The 19,918-nt window shown below is 38.0% G+C and overlaps 1 protein-coding gene across 4 annotated transcripts in view; it reads left to right on the top strand.

Annotated features, from left to right (window-relative positions):
* The window catches only part of RNASEH2B (ribonuclease H2 subunit B), a 63,000-nt gene that overhangs the window by 9,968 nt on the left and 33,114 nt on the right, over window positions 1-19,918 (top strand). For all 4 annotated transcript variants that reach the window (XM_017535874.2, XM_017535871.2, XM_017535876.2 and 1 more), the window contains exons 2-5: window positions 4,643-4,714; window positions 6,693-6,800; window positions 7,833-7,909; window positions 12,020-12,134. In XM_017535874.2, the coding sequence (XP_017391363.1) occupies window positions 4,643-4,714; window positions 6,693-6,800; window positions 7,833-7,909; window positions 12,020-12,134 (372 nt within the window). The remainder of the gene's footprint in view (window positions 1-4,642; window positions 4,715-6,692; window positions 6,801-7,832; window positions 7,910-12,019; window positions 12,135-19,918) is intronic.

Genomic DNA, 19,918 nt, shown 5'->3' with positions numbered 1-19,918 from the left:
TAAATAAATAAAAGAAAAGAAGAAAGAAAAAAAAAAGAATGAAAAAAAAAAGAATGAAGGAGAGGAAGAAAGAGAAAGAGGAAGAGGGAGAGAGAATGGGGGTGTTGCCTTATTGCCCGGGCTTGAATGCAGTCTAAAAATGGGTATACCTATAATTGTGCTTAATAACAGAGACATGAAAAAAAAAAATGAGGGAAGAAAATAACAAACAAGCAGCTAACCAATATTTCATTTAAACCTGTAAATAGATGTGATGTGGTACTGATAAGAGTGTATATTTTGTGTATTTAAAGTGGAGAGTTCTATAAATGTTAATTAAGTTTACTTGTTCCGGATCTGAGTTCAAATCCTGGATATCGTTGTTAATTTTCTGTCTCATTGATCTGTCTAATATTGATGTTTGTCTCCCACTATTATTGTGTGGGAGTCTAAGTCTCTATAAGTCTTATATATCTGGGTATTCTTGTATTGGGTATGTATATATTTAGGATCTTTAGCTCTTCTTGTTGCATTGATCCTTTTATCATTATGTAATATCCTTCTTTGCTTCTTTTGATCTTTGTTGCTTTAAAGCAACTCCTGCTTTTTATTTATTTATTTATTTTTGCTCTCCAAAATTTATTTATTTATTTATTTTTGACAGAGTCTTGCTCTATTGCCGAGGCTGGAGTGTGATCTTGGCTCACTGCAACCTCCACCTTCTGGGTTCAAGCGATTCTACATAAGCGATTCTCATGCCTCAGCCTCCCAAGTAGCTGAGGTTACAGGCACGTGCCGCCACATCCTGCTGACTTTCATATTTTTAGTAGAGATAGAGTTTCACCATGTTGGCTAGGCTGGTCTCTAACTCCTGACCTCAAGTGGTCTACCCACCTCAGCCTTACAAAGTGCTAGGATTACAGGTGTGAGCCACTGTGCCTGGCATGTTGAGGTATTTAGATCAGGATAGTAAACAGAAGATTTGCTGCCAGAGTTAATGGTGACCAGTGGGACATACAATTGAACCTTTACAGAGAATATAGAGACTATGAGGTAACTACTGTGGAATCCATTAGTTATAAGGAACCAGAGGGGCAGAGCTTGAAATAATTGGGAAGTTTAACATATTATTAAACCCAAAATGGTCAGCAAGACTGATAGGTGCTTCTCAGCTATCTGAGATTTTTTTTTTTGCAAAAGTACTTTTTTAGCCAGCATGACTTATCTCTTAGATGAGAGAAAAGAATAAAAAAGACAAAGTGTATAGCTACTCTTTTAAATATAGAGTTGGAAGCATCGTTTTGGAAGAAGGTGTCTCACATGAGCAAATTTTCTAGACAAGTGAAATTTGTCTCTTTAAGTATCAAAACTTGCTTTTATAATTTCTTGAGTTTTCTCTAAAATTGAACAATGCATTTATGTCATGTTTATTGAGTACATCCCATGTGCCAGAAACTCTATCAGGGACTTTACATTATCTCGATTTTTACATGTAAAATGCATTGTGTTCTGGCTTTTAAACAGGATACAATGATTCTAATTTAATCTTTTCTTGGAAGACTAATTGTTAAGCCTTCACACAACTCTGTGCTTGGATTTTGTGACTTTTACATTTTGATCATATTATTCCCTAGAAGTTCTTGACTTTTTCCGGGTAGTTAAGGAAAGGGAAACTGATTGTTAATTAATTACTTATTACATATTCTAGGTACTTTCACATACATTTCATCTCAATCTAACAGAAACATGTAAAATAATTATTATTATACCCATTTTATAGATGAAACAACCGAACCACAGAGAGGTTGAGTATATTGCAATGGAGTCACACTGCTGAGTCAGGGGAGTAACTAAGAGATTGGAGTATGAGCCCATCTGACTCTAGGTCCAGTGTTCTTTCTGTGCTGACATCACTGAAGAAATAGACATAGTTAAAAGTAGGTTCGTAGATGATGACCCTTCCTCATACTGTCTCTCTCCTTTCTAATTCTTTCCCATTACTCTAAAAGCAGAGTTTTCATCTCTAATTAATTTAACTATTCTTCACCTGTGCTAGACGTTAGAAAAAGGATGGAGCTTCCAAACCTGTTGGGTGAGAAGCTGGCCCATGAAATGACCCAGAATTTTCCCAAAGTAAATGGAATCTCTTTAACTTTGTTAGAGTTAATTTATAGTCACAAGTAATTTTGTATGCCTAATACCAGCAATAGACTAAGGAATTTATCAGAAGTATTAAAGTAAATGAGCTCTTTTTTTCATAGCAAGTCTTCAAAGTTCAGTGAGGGTAAATACACCCTCCCATAAAAGCAATGAAAAGCGCTGGCAAAGATAGCAAAAATCAACTTTTTCAGAACCCCTTAAATTAGCCAAAGGCTTCCAACAGTTTGAGAAGTGTTTATTCAAGAAAATCTGCTGAATCTTATTAGGAACAGCAGGGTTTGTGGGATTGTAACTTGAACTACTCCCATTTCCTCTCCTCAGCTCTGCAGTAGCCTTGAAACCCAGCGGTCTTTACAAACACGGTACTTGTAAAAAACAACAGCCTTTACCACTGGATAGGATAGGCCTGGATGGAAGATCCTTAAGAAGTTCCATTCCCAGAGCATTGTCCCTATTTGACTTTTCTCACAGCTCCTTGTAAAAGTCTCATTTACCGGGCATGGTTGTTATTTGACCTACCTTGGTGCTTAGAGCTTTCTCTGTGGGAACAGTCCTATCTTCAGGGTATTTGTCAAAAACAGTCAGTGACAATCATTTAACATTGTAGCTTCTGAGGGGTCAATATCAGTTGTGCAGATAAAAACATGGCTAAAAACTTAAGGGTAAGATATGAGGAACAAGATGTCCATAAGAGACTTTAAAAAACTCTAACATATTCCTAGGGGATTAAAAGGCTGTACACATATGCAGGGCTATATGCATGCTCAGACGACCTGAGAGGGCCTCAATGTCTTGCCTCTGACTGACCATGAGGTCTTGAGAAAGCAGTAAATACAAGCTAAGGCAGAAGATTAAAGTGCCCAAGTGTTAAAGGCATGCCTCAACATACATACAAGGCACCCCTCAGCAAAGACGGGATCACTCACTTGTTCACAGCATCAGCTGGCTAACTAAACAGAGACATCAGTGGCTGTACACTTCAAGAAATACAGACTTTACGGAATTAGTCCAGAAAAGTCACTGAACAAACAAACAGCAACAACAGCAGTGACTATAAAAAACAGCAACAGCAAATCCTGGGGAGTTGGGAGAGGAGAGTCTGATTTTCAGAATTGCCACATTTATTATTATCTGAAGTGCTCAGTTTTTTTTAACGAAAAGTATGAGACATACTAACACAAACAAGAAAGTGTGACCCATACACAAAAGGGAAAGTGGTCAATGTCTCTGAGGTGCTGAGATGTTGGATTTATTCTACAAAGATTTTATTCAGCTGCTATCAACATAGTCAAAGAACTAAAGAAAACCATGTCTAAAGAAAGAAAGTATGACAATGAAGTTTTACCAAATAGAGAATATCAATAGAGAGAGAAATTGTAAAAGAATCTAAATTCTGGATTTGAAGAGGGCACTAACAAATGAAAAATTTACTAGTTAGTTCAGTAGCAGTTTTGAGCTGGCAGAGGAAAGAATTAGAAAACTTGAAGATAGGCCAATTGAGATTATCCAGGGTGAGGAACAGAAAGAAAAAGAATAAAGAAAACTGAACCTGAACATAGTCTCAGAGGCCTATAGGACACCATCAAGCCTACTATTATATGCATTATGGGAATCCCAGATGAGAAGAGAAGGGTGGGAGAGGAATAGTTGAAGAAATAATAGCTAAATACTTCCTAAATTTTATTTAAAAAATATTTGTCTGGACAACTAATGAATGTAGCAAACTCTAAACAGGATAAACTCAAGGAGATCCATACCTACATGTGTCATAATCAAACTGTGAAAAGACAAAGAGAATCTTTAAAGCAGTAAGAGAAAAATGACTCATCAAATAAAAGGGATCCTCAATAAAATTAACAGCTGACTTCTCATTAGAAGCCATGGTGGCTGGAAGTGGGTGGGATGACATATTTAAGGTACTGAAATAAAGAGATTCTCAACAAAGAATTCTCTGTCAAAATTATCTTTCAAAAATTGAGGAAGAAACCAAGACATTCTCAGATAAAGGAAAACAGAATGTGTCACTAGCAGACCTGTGCCACAAAAATTATGAAGGGAGTCCTTCAGATTAAAAGGAAAAGATACTAGATGATAACTTGAATCTATATGAAGAATAAAGAACACTAGTAAAGATAAATACCGAAATAGATATAAAAGCACAAATATATTTTTGTAACTCTTCTGTCTAATAGATAACTACATAAAGCAATCATGATAAACTGCGTTAATGGGTTTATAATGTATAAAGATGCACTTTGTATGACAGTAGCACAAAGGACAGGCGAAGAAAAGGAATATGTGCAGAAAACTTACTAAATACTCTTGAAACCAAGCTAATATTAATCTGAACTACATTGTGAGTTAAGATACTGAATGTAATTCCCAGAATAACCACCAAGAAAATAACTCCTTTAAATAAAAGAAACAAGATATCAAAAATGGTACCCTAGAAAATGTCTATTTAACTCAAACTAAGGCAGTAATATTCACTGTTTATTTTCAGAATATTTAAAAGATGCTTCAAAGAAGATGAAAAGTGGGCTTATGTTTGTAAAACTGGTTAACCCGTGTTCAGGTAAGTTCTTGTCTCATAACTTGAATGTTCTTAAATGTTGTGACTAATAAGTGTACACACTTATATGTCTTTGTATCATTGCTCTTTCTGAATAGCTTATAAAGTTAAGCTAAGCTCTGTGAGGAGAAGAAAGCAAGCTGATGACTTTACTAGTCTTTCCAGATAATTCATTTGACCTAAACATGAAAAAAAAATTTTTCTTATAATTTTAATTCACAGAACTGTTCAGCCATCAGAAATACTGGCAAAATTAAAAAGTAGCATGTTTGAGTTCTCCCTGAAAACAGATGAATTTTCTTTGGCTTTCTTAAGCCAACTTTTTTTAGTGTAGTTATTCAACATTAGCCTCCATTTATATTCATTTTATCTTATACAGTAAAATAAACAGAAAAAAAAAGCAAAAACAGAAGGCTTTCACTTGACATGCCAAGATTTTGATTCGTTTCAGTTTTAGCTATACTTTCCTTTTTTGTCCTGACCAAAATAGTACATTATTTTTTCTGTCAGTGAATTTTTTTTTAAATTATAAGCATTGTATATTGAAGATATTCATATTTTATTGAAAAACAATTTGATTTTAACTTTATATTCAGTGCATTTTCAGTTTTGTCTTCACATTTTTTGGGCAAAAATATTAAAATATATTCTAAGTATGGAGTGATATGGTTGATAGTGTTTACCTGTCTGTGTAACTGTTTTTCCATTAACTTGCAAAGTTTCATGTAGACACTTGATACATGGCATATTAGAGGTTTCTTCTGGTGACAGTAATACTGAATAGTAAAAGTAAGGGAGGGCCAATGCATAATGCCTTGTTGTTGAGACATGGAAATAAAAGCAACAAGAGAAGAAACAAATCCCTGACTTGAGCAGTGTTCTTTTCTTCAAAATGAAATTGACTGTAATGATCAGCTATGTTTAGAATTCTTATTTATATGTCAGACTAAGTTGAGGTGAGAAATATTTCTTCAAGAGAAGTTTTAGGTAGCAGTAAAGGTTCTAAAGTATTTAACAAAAGTACAGGTACAGAAGAAAGCCAGCCCTCTTCTAAAATTTCTGTTTTATCCAAATGCTCATAGACAACAGAAAAACAAATGTTTTTATTTGCTTCATTGGCAGTAGAAGAGTAAAGGCTAACATTTGCTGAGTTCTTACCATGTGCCAAGTATTGGTTTAGGAAATTTTACATGTGTTCTTTCTGTAATCCTTAAGAAAACTCTATGAGGAGGTTCAGTATTGTCCCCATTTTACAGACGTGGAAACAGAGGCACAGGAATGTTTATGAACTTCCCCAAGGACACGTGCCCTGCATATAGTGGAGATAGTTAACTCAGCATCCTTCTCTCCAGAGATTGTGCTATGGTTAGAAAAAATTTTTTTTTATTAGTTGAAGGGATAAAACATGCAGATGTGCACAGGCTTAACTCCCTTCTGCCTCCTTCCTTTTTTGGGAGGAGGGGGTTAAGAAAGAAAAGGAAAAATTCATCCGGTTGAGTGACGCTTTACTTACTCCCTATGGCTTCAAGCATGTCTGTCTTTCTCATTTAGGGTTGGCCTGTGGGTCCATGGGCTTGGTTTCCACCTTAGACCTTGTGTGGGGAGAGCCACACGCTACCCAGAGGCAGGAACCCACGTGCCAGCTCATGTCATGTGGCTGAACCATTGTGTTTTGATAGTTTGAGAATGGGTTTTCCCTCTTGATCTGATGGAGGATTTAAGGACAGGCTTTGTAGCAGTTAAGATAAATGACTTGCACTTTCTAATTTTTTGGTTTAAGTTCAGTGAGGATTATGGTGCTGGAAAATTACCATCTATGTATAATAGCTAAAGGTTTCCTTGGAATCAGTTTGTGTAGTATAGGCCTGTGTATGTTTATGTTCATATTATGAACATTTCTTAGAACTATTGGATAGTCTTTTGGGGGGGTGTGTGTGTGTGTTTGTAAACTTACAAATAAAAGACAGATTTGTCTTAACAGGAGAAGGAGCCATTTACTTGTTCAATATGTGTCTACAGCAGCTGTTTGAAGTAAAACTTTTCAAGGAAAAACACCATTCTTGGTTTATAAATCAATCAGTTCAATCAGGTATGTGACTACTGCAAACATTTCCAATAACTAAATACATACTCCAGCTTTTCCATTCTTCACACGTAGGGTTGTGGATCTGTCAGGGATTTGGAGTCTAGTCACTGGTTTAGCCTTCCTTGGCATCAGAACAGGTTTAATCAGGAGAACAGAAAGATCATTTGAGCACTGAAGTTAGGTCACCTGTGTGTCTTAGTAGGAAATTTTAAAGTAGCAACTCTGCTTTGTCTCCTAAAACAACGACACATCCTGAGTTAGAAGTTAGATTTGTACATGGGGTGCATATTGTATTGATTGGAAACTCTTTTGAGGATCTTTGTGTTTTTAACACGTTATTTCCTTGAAACTGGATACTGATATAGCTTCTCACATAGGCTAGAACATAACAAAGTTTCTTTAAAGTTCCACCAAAGTTTCTTGTGGTGTTCCCTTAATTCGGGGGCAGTTTTGACTAGGGGGAGAGTAGGCCAACAGAACTGTTCTGCCTCATGTTCTGGGCATTGCTGGGGTTGGGGGCAGTCAGTGGGTATTCAAAGCATCCTGCATCCCCCTGCCCACAGACCACAGAAAGGACTGTGTATGGAGAGAATGGCACTGCTTTCCCGTGGCTTTGTCCTCAAAAGCACAGGAAATTATGTTTTACTGCAACGTTATAGATAGACTGACGGGTTTTCTAACATTGCCATGTTCTCATTCTGTCTGTGCTTCCTCCTAACCCCTCTTTTGTTAGGGGGTTGGAAGGCTGTGTTAAAAGTGATTTCTAGAGAAGAAATGGAAAGTTAAAGATCGATTTCAGGGTCTTGGCTTTCCTCTCCACACAGGGATTTGAAGCTTTTTGGAGTAAAATCTTTTAGAGCACATTCTGCCTTTGGAGAGAATCACACAGACTCCCTGGCCTGTATAAGAAGAGATTTGAATTTGGAATTTCACATGTATTTTTCAACACATGTTTTTCACTTTGAGATTAAGGTGAAATAACCATGTTGTGTTTCCAAGGTGTTTAATTCCTTTCGTCCTTTTTGTAATCTGTAGGAGGTCTTCTTCACTTTGCCACACCCATGGACCCTCTATTTCTGCTTCTCCACTACCTTATAAAGGCTGATAAGGAGGTGAGTTTCCAGTTTGGGGCATCCATACTGAGGAAACAGAATCAACTGTTTTTGCTTGATCTCCTCTCTCTTCTTTTAATGATCCAAAGGTGGATCCTACCTTCAGATCTAATGCCGTGACTGCAGAAAACATGAGTCATGTGGGCCAGTGCGGGACAGAGCCCTGCTGTGCGGGACAGAGCCCTGCTCTGCAGGACAGAGAAGCAGCACCTTACCTTTGATCCAGTCTGACCCTGGCTTGCTTGTGACCTCTGTCTTGCTTGACTCACTGTGCTATGCACCTTACTGCTTGACAAAGCCTAACAACTAACACTCCTTTATCATTAAGTATTCCTTACGCTTGAAATACAAAACAGGTATTTAAAAATTGATTACATGTCTTAGGAGAGGAAAAATTTATCTTTTTTAGTGAGAGACTGTGGAGTAGGTAAACTGAGGCAGGTCCAGTAGAAGCTCATTAATGGGGATGTGCTAGCTGAGACTTAAGAAATCCCAGATGGATAAAATTTACCTTTGGAACAGAAATAAAGACAGAGCTCACTAATAGTGATCGTTTTAACCAGAAGTTCTGTAATATTTTGGTCTCAGGATACATTTACACTTAAAATTATTAAGAGTTCCAGAGAGCTTGTGTTTCTGTGGGTTCTAGCAATACTCACTGTTAGAAATTAAAACTGAGAAAGTTAAAAATAATAAGGCTACTACATGTTAACATAAATAACATATTTTTATTGAAACAACCAAATTTAATGAGGCATGTGGCATTGTTTTACATTTTTGCAAATCTCTTTAGTGTTTGGCTTAAATAGAAGACAACTGGATTCTTATATCTAAGTCTGTTTCCATATGTTATTTTGGTGGGATTATATGAAGAATATGTGGCCTCATACATATTTGTAGTTAGAAAAGGAACATATAATGTTATAGCCTGTTTAGATTATTGTGGATATTCTTCTTTAATACTACCTAAAAAATCAATAAGTTGTATTTTTTTAAAGCTTAGTTGCAATATGGAATCTGAAACTTTATCAGTTAACTTTCTATGCTCTGTTACATTAAAACCCATTGGTCTATCTTGTACTTAAAATGAATCTTTTTACTCACATATAATTTTGTAACATTATGCTTTGGTCATTTGGAAAATATTGGTTTGCTGAGTTACGCATATCTTCCAAATGTTGACACATATCATTTTACACACACACACACACACACACACACACACACACACACACACACACCCTTTTGTTAATATTACCACTGATGTCATCAGAAAGCTCTTTAGGTATTGAGAAGCTGTCATAGTCACAGATATTTTCTACAATTCTAATTTTTGCTTGAAAGCTCAAATTTTATTATTGGCTGCAAGTACTGTCAGTCTTTCCTTTGAAATGACAGGCTCCCATCATTCACATTCTGACTAATACTGGGGTCTGAATCACCACAATTCAGAGTGGATTTTTCAAATAAAAATGGTATCCATGAAAAAGCAGCTGGTTCTGCTTGCAACTCAGCTAGCCCCAGGACAACATGCTCTTCCTGGTAATCAGCTTACCTTTGGTTCAGCAGCCAAAGGCCTTTAGCCATACGTCATTTTCATCACGGAGAATTTACAAGACTTGTGTTCAAGGAGCAAGATTTAAGTAAAATTAATTGCTTTTACTACTTGCTCAAGGATATTCTTAAGTGAAACTAGCATTTTTTAAACTGCATATAAATGGCGATAAGGATCCAAGTGATGACTAGGACAGTCTGGTGACACCACCAGACTCATGCTAAGGAGCCAGCAGTTTTCCCCACCATTGCATTTGAATCATCAGTGCAGATATCCACACAGTGAAAATGCAGATAACGTCTTAGCAGTTATTAGGAAAATAGCTTTGAGCTTGGGTACCTCATGACCTAGGGGTCCATCAACCATAGTTGGAAAATCTTTTAATTCACAACTTACAGTAATAAGTGTTACTCAGACTGCTTAGAAGAATATGGTTTTTTGGACTCTCAAGTTTGGATAAAGTTTGAACACTTATAAATTTCTCGTACTTAACCCTTAGACCAAATTCCTGAAACTTCCATTTGGTAGGGAAGTTAATTTAAGTTGCAGAATAAATGCTGAAAGTCATAAAGCATCAATGCATGCTTTGTCCTGATGCAGCTTAGCCTCTTTCAGTCTCCTCCTTCCCTGCCCTCTGCCTTTCACTGTGGATTAATGAAGTTTTATCTCTTTGTTTAATCGTGTGTACCTTATCTGGAAGCTATTGTGATGGCCAGTATAACAAGAGCACACAAGCTGTGAGGCTGGTAAGCCACGTGTCTTTAAAGAACAGAAATGGTCCTATTCTTCAGGAGAAAGGCCCTGGGGAATATTCAGGGAAGAATTCGAAAACCTCCTTGGCTCACCTATGTGATGTTTTCTAGGATAAATTAATGCGGAGAAGGATACCAGCCATCCTCAGCACATGCATTGATGTGCATTTAAGACTCCCCCACCTCTTTTTGATAGCATTTTTTCCACCTCCCATTAAGACCGTGACTCTGGGGCATTAACCCTATCCTGGCGCTCTGGGTGCCTCCAGGGTGCTATGGCGAGCTCACGTTGACAGATGCAGAATGAAGCAGAAATGCTGTTCAGGGTGGCCGTTGGCTTTCATTTTACACCATCATGCTTCCCAAACACATCTTCCCAAGTGCCAAAAATGCCCTTCAAAGTACCACTTGAGATGTTTAGCTATTTCCTTCTCTACATTTTAGACACGTTCACTTCCTATTTAGTTAAAAATTATTGGTACACACTTTTGACATATGACCTGTTCTTTTAAAATTTATTTTAACATCAGTAAAAATAACTCTTTTTTTTCTAGATATTCCACTGCTACTAGCTTTATATTAAAGGCAGGTTGCTTATTGCATTTCCTGCTATGTATGTATAGTAAATAAAAATAAGAATGAAGCACTAGTTATGAAATTATTTTATGTCATGACTGTGTGGTAGTCCATTACATATAAAAATTGTTTTAAAGCAGTCAAATATTTAACATATTGATTGATCATGGAAGAGTATAGATTTAAGGTAGAAAATCTAAAGACAATAAGACTTGGGAAAAATCTGGGCATTATTCTTACTATTTGAAGGAATAAGAACATTTAAATTGAGACATTTCACGGCACTAGTTAACCTAAGAGAAAGTACGGCAAGCTATCCACATGTGCTCCCAAATGATTGAGAAGATTTTACCCTTAAAACCCAAGAAAGCTGCATTTGCAGAAATTGATCAAATGCCATTGTTGTGTCTTCAGTATCCGAGGGTAGAGCGAGCTGGAAGTGGGCATGGGCAAGGCCATACATCTGGTACAGTCTGGTGTCCCCAAATCAGGGGGCTAATGCCTTAATTTAGACAAACTTCACTTCTACTTGCTACTAGTACAGTTAAGAAAAACTAGACCTAATTCTGAAGACTGATGTTCTGAAGCCATATGGTCTGCACTTCTGGCCCACTGGCAACCAGACCATATAAACTTCTCTGGCAGCTGCCCAGGACTTCTCCCTCTGGCTGTCTTTTCTTTTATTCTGGTCTAAGTTTGGAAGCATAGTCAGGCAGCTCTGACAGGGATAGATTCACTTTTGGTATTTTTCTCTTTGTGGTGGGTGCTTCTTTCATCAACCCTAGAGTGAACATGGAGAGGCAGATGTATATCTGTGCCTAGTCTGGACTTGTTCCAGTGTGATAGTCAGGACTGTTGCTCTGTGACCACAGCTGGTTCTTCAAATTGAATGGGTTGGACTAGCCCCATGCAGTCTCCACCATCTTTGCAAGCTTCTGTGGCTTTTCAGTGCTTTTGGATTGTTTTGCTCCCTGTTTCATTTGGGGACTGTACACCCGAAGTAGATGGTGTGCTGCCTGGGACCCCAGTGCTCACAGGAGCATCCTAAAGGGAGCCTGGGTCCCTCCTAGAGTCTGTCCCAGTGTCGGGATTCCTTAGATGGAATAGGCAGCTCTGCACTAAGTTTAAAAGCCCAGCCATGAGGTAACGTATCTTTTTCTCTTTTGTTTCTGTGTGTCTTTGTTGAATGAAATGCTTGCTTTCCAACTAACTAAAGTGTTTTTTCAGGGGAAGTTTCAGCCCCTTGATCAAGTTGTGGTAGATAACGTGTTTCCGAATTGCATCTTGTTGCTGAAACTTCCTGGACTTGAGAAGTTACTTCACCATGTGACAGAGGAAAAAGGTATGGTATAACTTAAAGGCTTTTACGGCTGGTAGAAAGGATAGACCTTGCCTAAGAATGTGGCTGCTTACAGGCCCACTGAATGTAAGGCTTATTCTGTGTCGGCCATAAGGAAACCTGTCATTCAGATTTGCCAACACTGCCAGCACTGTTCCTCTATTGCTTTGGAGCATTTAGTCTTTGGAACTACAACCATGGCAGTCTGTGCCTGTGTCCCACAGGACAGGAATCACAAGGTGTGGTTTCACTCTCGCTTCTTCTTTGAACTAGTCCTGTGACATCAGGCAAGTCGCTCATCTGACTTCTGTTTCAGATTTCTCATTGTAAAATTACGTAAAACCTGTACCTTAATAGATGGAAGTATTTATTGAGCACCTACCAAAAAGAGTATGTTGCACATTAGTGCTAAGCTCTAGATACTTATAAGTAAGACATTGTCCTTTTCTTCACTTTGTGCCCAGGCTGATGGGGTCAGTGACAAGCTGAGCAATGACCACACTTAATAATTTTAAGTGTAAATGTATCCTGAGACCAAAATATTACAGAACTTCTGGTTAAAATGATCACTATTAGTGAGCTCTGTCTTTATTTCTGTTCCAAAGGTAAATTTTATCCATCTGGGATTTCTTAAGTCTCAGCTAGCACATCCCCATTAATGAGCTTCTACTGGACCTGCCTCAGTTTACCTACTCCACAGTCTCTCACTAAAAATGATAAATTTTTCCTCTCCTAAGACATGTAATCAATTTTTAAATACCTGTTTTGTATTTCAAATGTAAGGAATACTTAATGATAAAGGAGTGTTAGTTGTTAGGCTTTGTCAAGCAGTAAGGTGCACAGCACAGTGAGTCAGGCAAGACAGAGGTCACAAGCAAGCCAGGGTCAGACTGGATCAAAGGTAAGGTGCTGCCTCTCTGTCCTGCACAGCAGGGCTCTGTCCCGCACTGGCCCACATGACTCATGTTTTCTGCAGTCACGGCATTAGATCTGAAGGTAGGGTCCACCTTTGGATCGTTAAAAGAAGAGAGAGGATGGGTGGCGTTTCTAATCTGGTGGGGTTGGGTGGGAAGTGCAGGTGGGTAGCTGTTGTATTGTTTTCCTGGGGGACATGACGTCTTTATGGAGTCCTGAAGGATAGTCAGAGAAGCAGTGTAACAGAGGCTCGGAAGTATGGAAAAGTTTGTCAGGTTCAGGAAGTTCCAAGGAGTTCAGTGTATAGGATGCTCGGGAAGGATTTAGGTTGGTAAGGAATGAGGCAGGAACGCTGGGCATGGGTCCAGGTGATAAAGGGCCCTGTGTGTGTTTGGACTTTGCTTAATGGTAGTGGAGTGTCTGTGAAGTTTTAAGCAGGGCAGTCTGCAGTGTGGAGGGTATATTGGAGAAGTGAGGTCCACCGAGGCTGCTGTAGTGATCCAGACAGGAGGTAATGGTGGCCTGATCTTAGGAGATACAACAAGAAGAAAGTAGCCCTTTAGAGATGGACCCAACTGCTTCTGGTGGTTGGATGGTGGTCAAGGAGGTGGTGGAGACAAGAGTGACTTCCGGGTTTGTGCCTGACCCAGAGGATGTGTAGTTGTGGCATCCTGGACACAGGGAACATGGGCTATAGAAGCAGGATAGGGTTAATGAAGAGATGTGTCATTCATTTGACTTTTTAGAGGGGAAAATAAGGCAGTGTGTGTGTTTTTACAGGTTAGAAATACTATACAAACTGGGCATCAGTGTCTCAAAAAATTATCCAAGTAGTTTCAGGGTTAATATGGAAACAAAGTGTGAGAACCAGAACATCAGGCTGATAAGTTGTGGCTGTTTGGGTTCATAGATGGTTTGGCCACAATGACGGTTCTTCTGGGACCAAGAATGTGGTGAGTCCAGGAAGTGTAAGCTTACGGTGGGAAAGAGGAGAACCTTATTGATCGCATTTTATGTTTAAAGGGTCCAGTAAATTCATACTTGGCCACACTTGGAGCTCCAGTTTGGAACTGAGGGATGTGTGGTGCTGAGGTTTTATCAAAGCAGTTCCATTAAAGACATTCCCTGCTGTTGAGTTTGTCAGGAGACAGCAATCTTTTTATGGGTGACAAATGAAGTAGCGCATAACCATTTTTAAAAGTTAAAGTAATGAAAAATAATTAAGCCATTTTAATTTTTGTCAACTTAACACAAACTGAAAATGCAGTTATCTCATATTAGGGCTATATAAGAAAAATGATCTTAAAGCAAAACCCAGAAATCTGGATTTAGAAACAGTGTTAGTGCCTCAGCATTTGTTTCCTTATAGTCTGCCGCTGAGAGCAAGAGCTTCTCTCTGTCTCATCCCTTCCCTCTTGCACACTGAACCCCTGACCATTTACTGGGTCATTATCTGAACTTGTCTTAGTCTCCTTTGCTTCTCAATATTGCCTAACTTTTGGTAGTTCTGCACTTCCATTTTCAAAATAGCTATGTTATTAGCCTTTATATTTGCCAAATTTCTAAAACTGTAGGCCTCAATTTTTTTCTTTATTTTTAAGTGATGAGCAAAACATAAAATACTTAAATTTCACACAGTAAAAGATGTATTCAATCTCTAGAGGTTTGGCAGTTTCTTTTTATCCAATTCTTCCTTAATAAACTGCAGCCTGTGAATCTCAAAGTAATGGAAGGTTTAAAAACAGAACCAAAAAGATTTTTATTTACTTACTTTATTTTTTTTAAGACAAAGTCTTGCTCTGTCGCCCAGGCTAGAATGCAGTGGTGCAATCATGGCTCACTGCAGCCTTGATCTTTTGGACTCGAGTAATTCTCCTACCCCAGTATCCTAAGTAGCTGAGACCACAGGTGCAAGTTACCACACCTGGCTAATTTTTTCTTTTAGGGACAACAGGGTTTCTCTATGTTATCCAGGCTGGTCGTGAACTCCTGGGCTCAAGGGATCCTCTCACCTTAGCTTCCTAAAGTGCTGAGATTACAGGTGTGAATTACCATGCTCATTCTCAAAAAGATTTTTAAATGGGGGAAAAAATAAATAAGATTCTCAAATGCCTCATCCTCAAAAAGACCTTTTCATCAAAATATTCATAAGCATTTTCATATTACTTGCTTTACCCCTTGACTCAGAACATAAATATGTGAAATATGTTTCTTTATGGAAGACCTGTGTACAGGGACAGTGTACTAAGACAAACATCTTTTTCCATGAAGATCCACAGGGATCAGCATTTGGAAGTTTACCACTGCCTTAGAGCCCAACAAAACAAGTGCAGTTCATGCACTTCTACAGCGGCAGAAATTCTGTGCTTATTGGTTTACATATATTACGTAGTACTTGTAGTAATTTTCTTTCATTGTGTATTAATAACCTGCATTTTCACAAATGAGGAAACCGAGGCTCAAAGAGTTTAAGTAACTTGACTGACACTATAGAACTTGAAGTGGTAGAACCAGGATTCAAATCCATGTCTGGCAGCAACTCTTTTCCCTTCCTTCTTATAGCTGTGTATGTAACACTTCCAAATATTCTGTAAGGGTTTTGTTTTTGTTTTTGTTTTTTTGTTTTTGTTTTTGTTTTTGTTTTGGTGAAGTTTCATGTAAAAACAAAAATTTGACTCTTTTTTTTTTTTTTAAGATGGACTATCACTCTGTTGCCCAGGCTGGAGTTCAGTGGTGCAATGTTAGCTCACTGCAACCTCTGCCTCCTGGGCTCAAGTGATCCTCCCACCTCAGCCTCTTGAGTAGCTGGGACTACAGGTGATTTTTGTATTTTTAATAGAGACAGTGTTTCACTATGTTGGCTAGACTGGTCTCAAACTCCTGACCTTGGCCAAAGTGCTGGGTTTACAGGCATGAGCCACTGCACCCAGCCAAAAACTTGACTCTTTTAAAATTTATTTTTATTTTAAACTTTTTTAGAGACAGAGTCTCACTCTTGTCACCCAGGCTGGAATGCAGTGGCATCATCACTGTTCATCGCATCTTTGAGCTCCTGGGCTCAAGTGATCCTCTCACCTCAGCCTCCAGAGTAGCTGGGACTACAGATTTGTGCCATGACACCCAACTAACTTTTTTATCTTTAGCAGAGATGAGGTCTTACTATGTTGCCCAGGCTTGTCTCCAGCTTCTGGGCTCAAGCCATCCTCCCAACTCAGCCTCCCGAAGTGCTCAGATTATGGGCATGAGCCACACTACGCCTCGCTTTGATTTTTCTTTTTTAATCTCGTATATCCCCTCTTAATAATTTCCCTTTGTGTGGCAAAAAGAGACAGGGAAGGAGACAGAAAAAACTTCCCAGCTTAAGGAAATGTCTATTCTCGTCCCTCCAGGGAGCTTCCTGGAGCTTCTAGGCACTGTATGACCCCACAGGTCTTCTTCTAGTAATTGTGTTGGGTACTGGCTATTTATTTGAATTTGGATTGTTGTCTATTTATAAATTAGTGTTTGCTTCCATTCTTTGTAATTTACTTCTAGATTTCTAAATAAGAAAGATGACTGCTAAGGAGTGATCAGTTACTATCCATGATGGGGATTAAAGGTGAAGAAGAAAGCTGATGTTTTTTAACTTCCATTCTCTCCACAGGCACTTGTGCAGATAGAGTAAAGCCTGAAATATTCAAATTCCCCAGCCAGCCTTTTCATATTGAACTCCAGATGCTTCTTAAACATCTGTGGCATTTAAGACCTGGTTAAGGCTGCTAGGCCTGTGAGAACCATCCCCCCTGATGAGTGAACCTAGCCACGGTTGTTTGTACCCTGAATGATGATGGCAGTGACCTTAGCCCTACCTACTTTATTAGTGAAGGAAATGATGTGTCTCTGTTTGCTAGCTGTGGGGCTCAGAGCAGGTTTCTTGCCAAAGAAGTGCACATTCAGTGGAGAGATGGCATGGGAAAGGACTAATGAAGGGTCATGAACTTTATCTTGAATGTAACACTGTTTCATATTGCCAGCCAAAGCTGCAGTGCACTGTCTGAGGTGATTAACAGGGAGAGCCAGGAAAACTTACCTGATTAAAATACCCCAAGTACAATTGCCAAGTTTCTTTCCCCAGGAGGTAGAGGAAGAAAGCGATCATATGAGTTTCTCAGTTATGGAAAACATTGAGAAAGTAGAAGTGAAAATGTGCTTGAGACAGTTCAACAATACATCAGGGAAATTCAAGTTTGTGAGCTGATTACCCAATTGCTGAACATGTTACTTAACTGTGGACTCACTTTTATTCCATCTTTATTTTGTAAACCCAATCTTTCCAGATGTTTGAAACCAGTTTTATAGGCACCAGGCACATAAGGGAAAAATACCTTTCCAGCATATGCATGTGTTATCAAACCCACTAACTCTCACAAATATTAAATTTAGGACACAAAGGAATGTGCTATGGTATTTTTTATAATTATGGTTAGTCCTTGGCCTTCATGAATATTTTAAACCTTGTTTTTCAAAATTTGTAAATTTCAAAATTAAGCAATAATTTATACACTGGGTCCTTGTGTAGCCTTCCGGGCTATAGTAATCATCTTGCCAGGGAGTGTTAACTCAGAAATAAATTTATAATTTAAAAACTTTCTAGGAAGAAACCTCCAGACCCAACTAGCTTCACTAATAAATTCTACTATAAGGAAGAAATGATAGTCAAAGAAATGACATTTGCTCAAACTCTTTCAGAAAACAGATGAGGAAGGAATGTTTCCCAGCTAATTTTATGCAACTAGAATTGCTCCAGTACCAAATCAAAATTATTACTATAAAAACTAGACTATTATCCCTTATGATTATAGACTGAAAAATTCTTAACAATATTGGAAAATCAAATATCTAAAAATTAAATATATAAAACCTAAGTGGGGTTAATTGCAAGAATGCACAATTGGTTGAACATTAGAAAATCAATGAGTGTAATTTATAATATTTATGTATCACACAAAAAAATTTTATGATTATCTCAAAAGACACAGAAAAGGCAAATAAAATTTAGTCATGATATAAATTATCAGCAAATGAAGAACAGAAGGGAACTTCCAAGGACATCTTTGGCAAACTTACAGCCAACATAATCTTCATTGTAAAAGACTGAACACAATCTTCCCCCAAGACTGGATACAAGAGAAGGATGCCTGCTCTTACCACTTCTGTTCACCATGTGGTTGATGTCCTAACGTGCAATAAGATAAGAAAAAGGCATACAGATTGGAAAGTCAGTGGTATAACTGTCTTTATTCACAGACAGTATTGCCATGTATGAAAAAATCCAAAAGAATTTATAAAAGAAGTTACTAGAACTAATAAGGTTTCAGGATACAAGTTCAAATATACAAATATCAGTTGTATTTCTATATACTGGCAGTGAACAATTAGATAATGGAATAAAAACATACCATTTATACTGCCATCAAGAATAACATTCCAGGGCTAAGTGTAGCACAATATGTGCAAGACCATTATGCTGAACATTGCAAAATATTCCTGAGAGAAATTAAAGAAAAATTAAATAAATGAAGAAATAGGCCATGTTCATGGATTGGAGACTTGGTATTTTTAAGATGTCTGTTTTCCCCAAATTGTTCTATAGATTCAGTGTAATACTTAGCCAGCCTCTTTTTCTTTTTTTTGGTAGATATTGACAAATTGATTCTAGAATTTATATGACTATGTAAAGCAGCAGACACAGCAGTCTCCAACCTTGTTGGCAGCAGGAACTGGATTTATGGAAGACAATTTTTCCATGGATGGGGCGAGGAGGGGGATGGTTTCAGGATGAAACGGTTCCACCTCAGATCATCAGGTATTAGATTCTCATAAGGAGCACACAACACAGATCTCTTGCATGTGCATTTCACAGTAGGGCTCACACTCCTGTAAGAATCTAATGCCGCTGCTGTCTGACAGGAGGTGAAGCTCAGCCAGTAGTGCTGCTTGCATGACACTCACCTCTTACTGCATGGCCCAGTTCCTAACAGGCCACAGATCAGTACCAGTCCATGGCTTGGGGGTTGGGGAACCTGATCTAAAGGACTTATTATAGCCAAAACAATTTTGAAAAAGAAGAATAAATTTGGAGAACTTACACAAACTAATTTAAAGCCTTAATATAATCAAGAAAATGTGGGGGCCAGGCACAGTGACCCATGCCTGTAATCCTAGCAGTTTGGGAGGCTGACGCAGGAGGATTGCTTGAGGCTCAGAGTTTGAGACCAGCCTGAGCAACATAGCAAAACCCCATTTCTACAGAAAGTTTAAAAATTAGCCAGCTATATGGTCTACACCTGTAATTTCAACTGTTTGGGAGGCCGAGGAGGGAGTATCACTTGAGCCCAAGGAGGTCAAGGTTACAGTGAACTATGATCACACCATTGTACTCCAAGTTGGGTCACAGAGTAAGACCCTGTCTCTAACTTTAAAAAAATAAAAAATAAATAAATATGGTATTAGTATAAGGATAAATGCATAGATAAATGGAATAGAATAGAGAATCTAGAAATAAACCCACACTTATATGGTCAATTGATTTTTATTTTTCCAAAGGTGTGAAGATAACTCAGTGGGAAAAAGGATAGTCTTTTCAACAAATGTTGGTGGAAGAATTTGATATACATATGAACGATAATGTTGATCCTCACCTCGTACAGAAAAATTAATTCAAAATGAATCACTATGTTAAATTCAAAAATGAAAATTATTGAGCTTCTAGAAGAAAGCATAGGAAAAAAATCCTTGTTACCTTGGGGAATAGGCAAAGATTTCTTAGGACACAAAACCCACTAACTGTAAAAAAAATTATAAATTGCATTTTTTTTTTTTTTTTTTTTTTT

The sequence above is a fragment of the Cebus imitator genome, unplaced genomic scaffold (assembly GCF_001604975.1).
Source record: "Cebus imitator isolate Cc_AM_T3 unplaced genomic scaffold, Cebus_imitator-1.0 Scaffold94, whole genome shotgun sequence".
Lineage (NCBI taxonomy): Eukaryota > Metazoa > Chordata > Mammalia > Primates > Cebidae > Cebus > Cebus imitator.
Note: the sequence above shows the minus strand (reverse complement) of the source record. Positions and strands in the feature narration are given on the sequence as shown.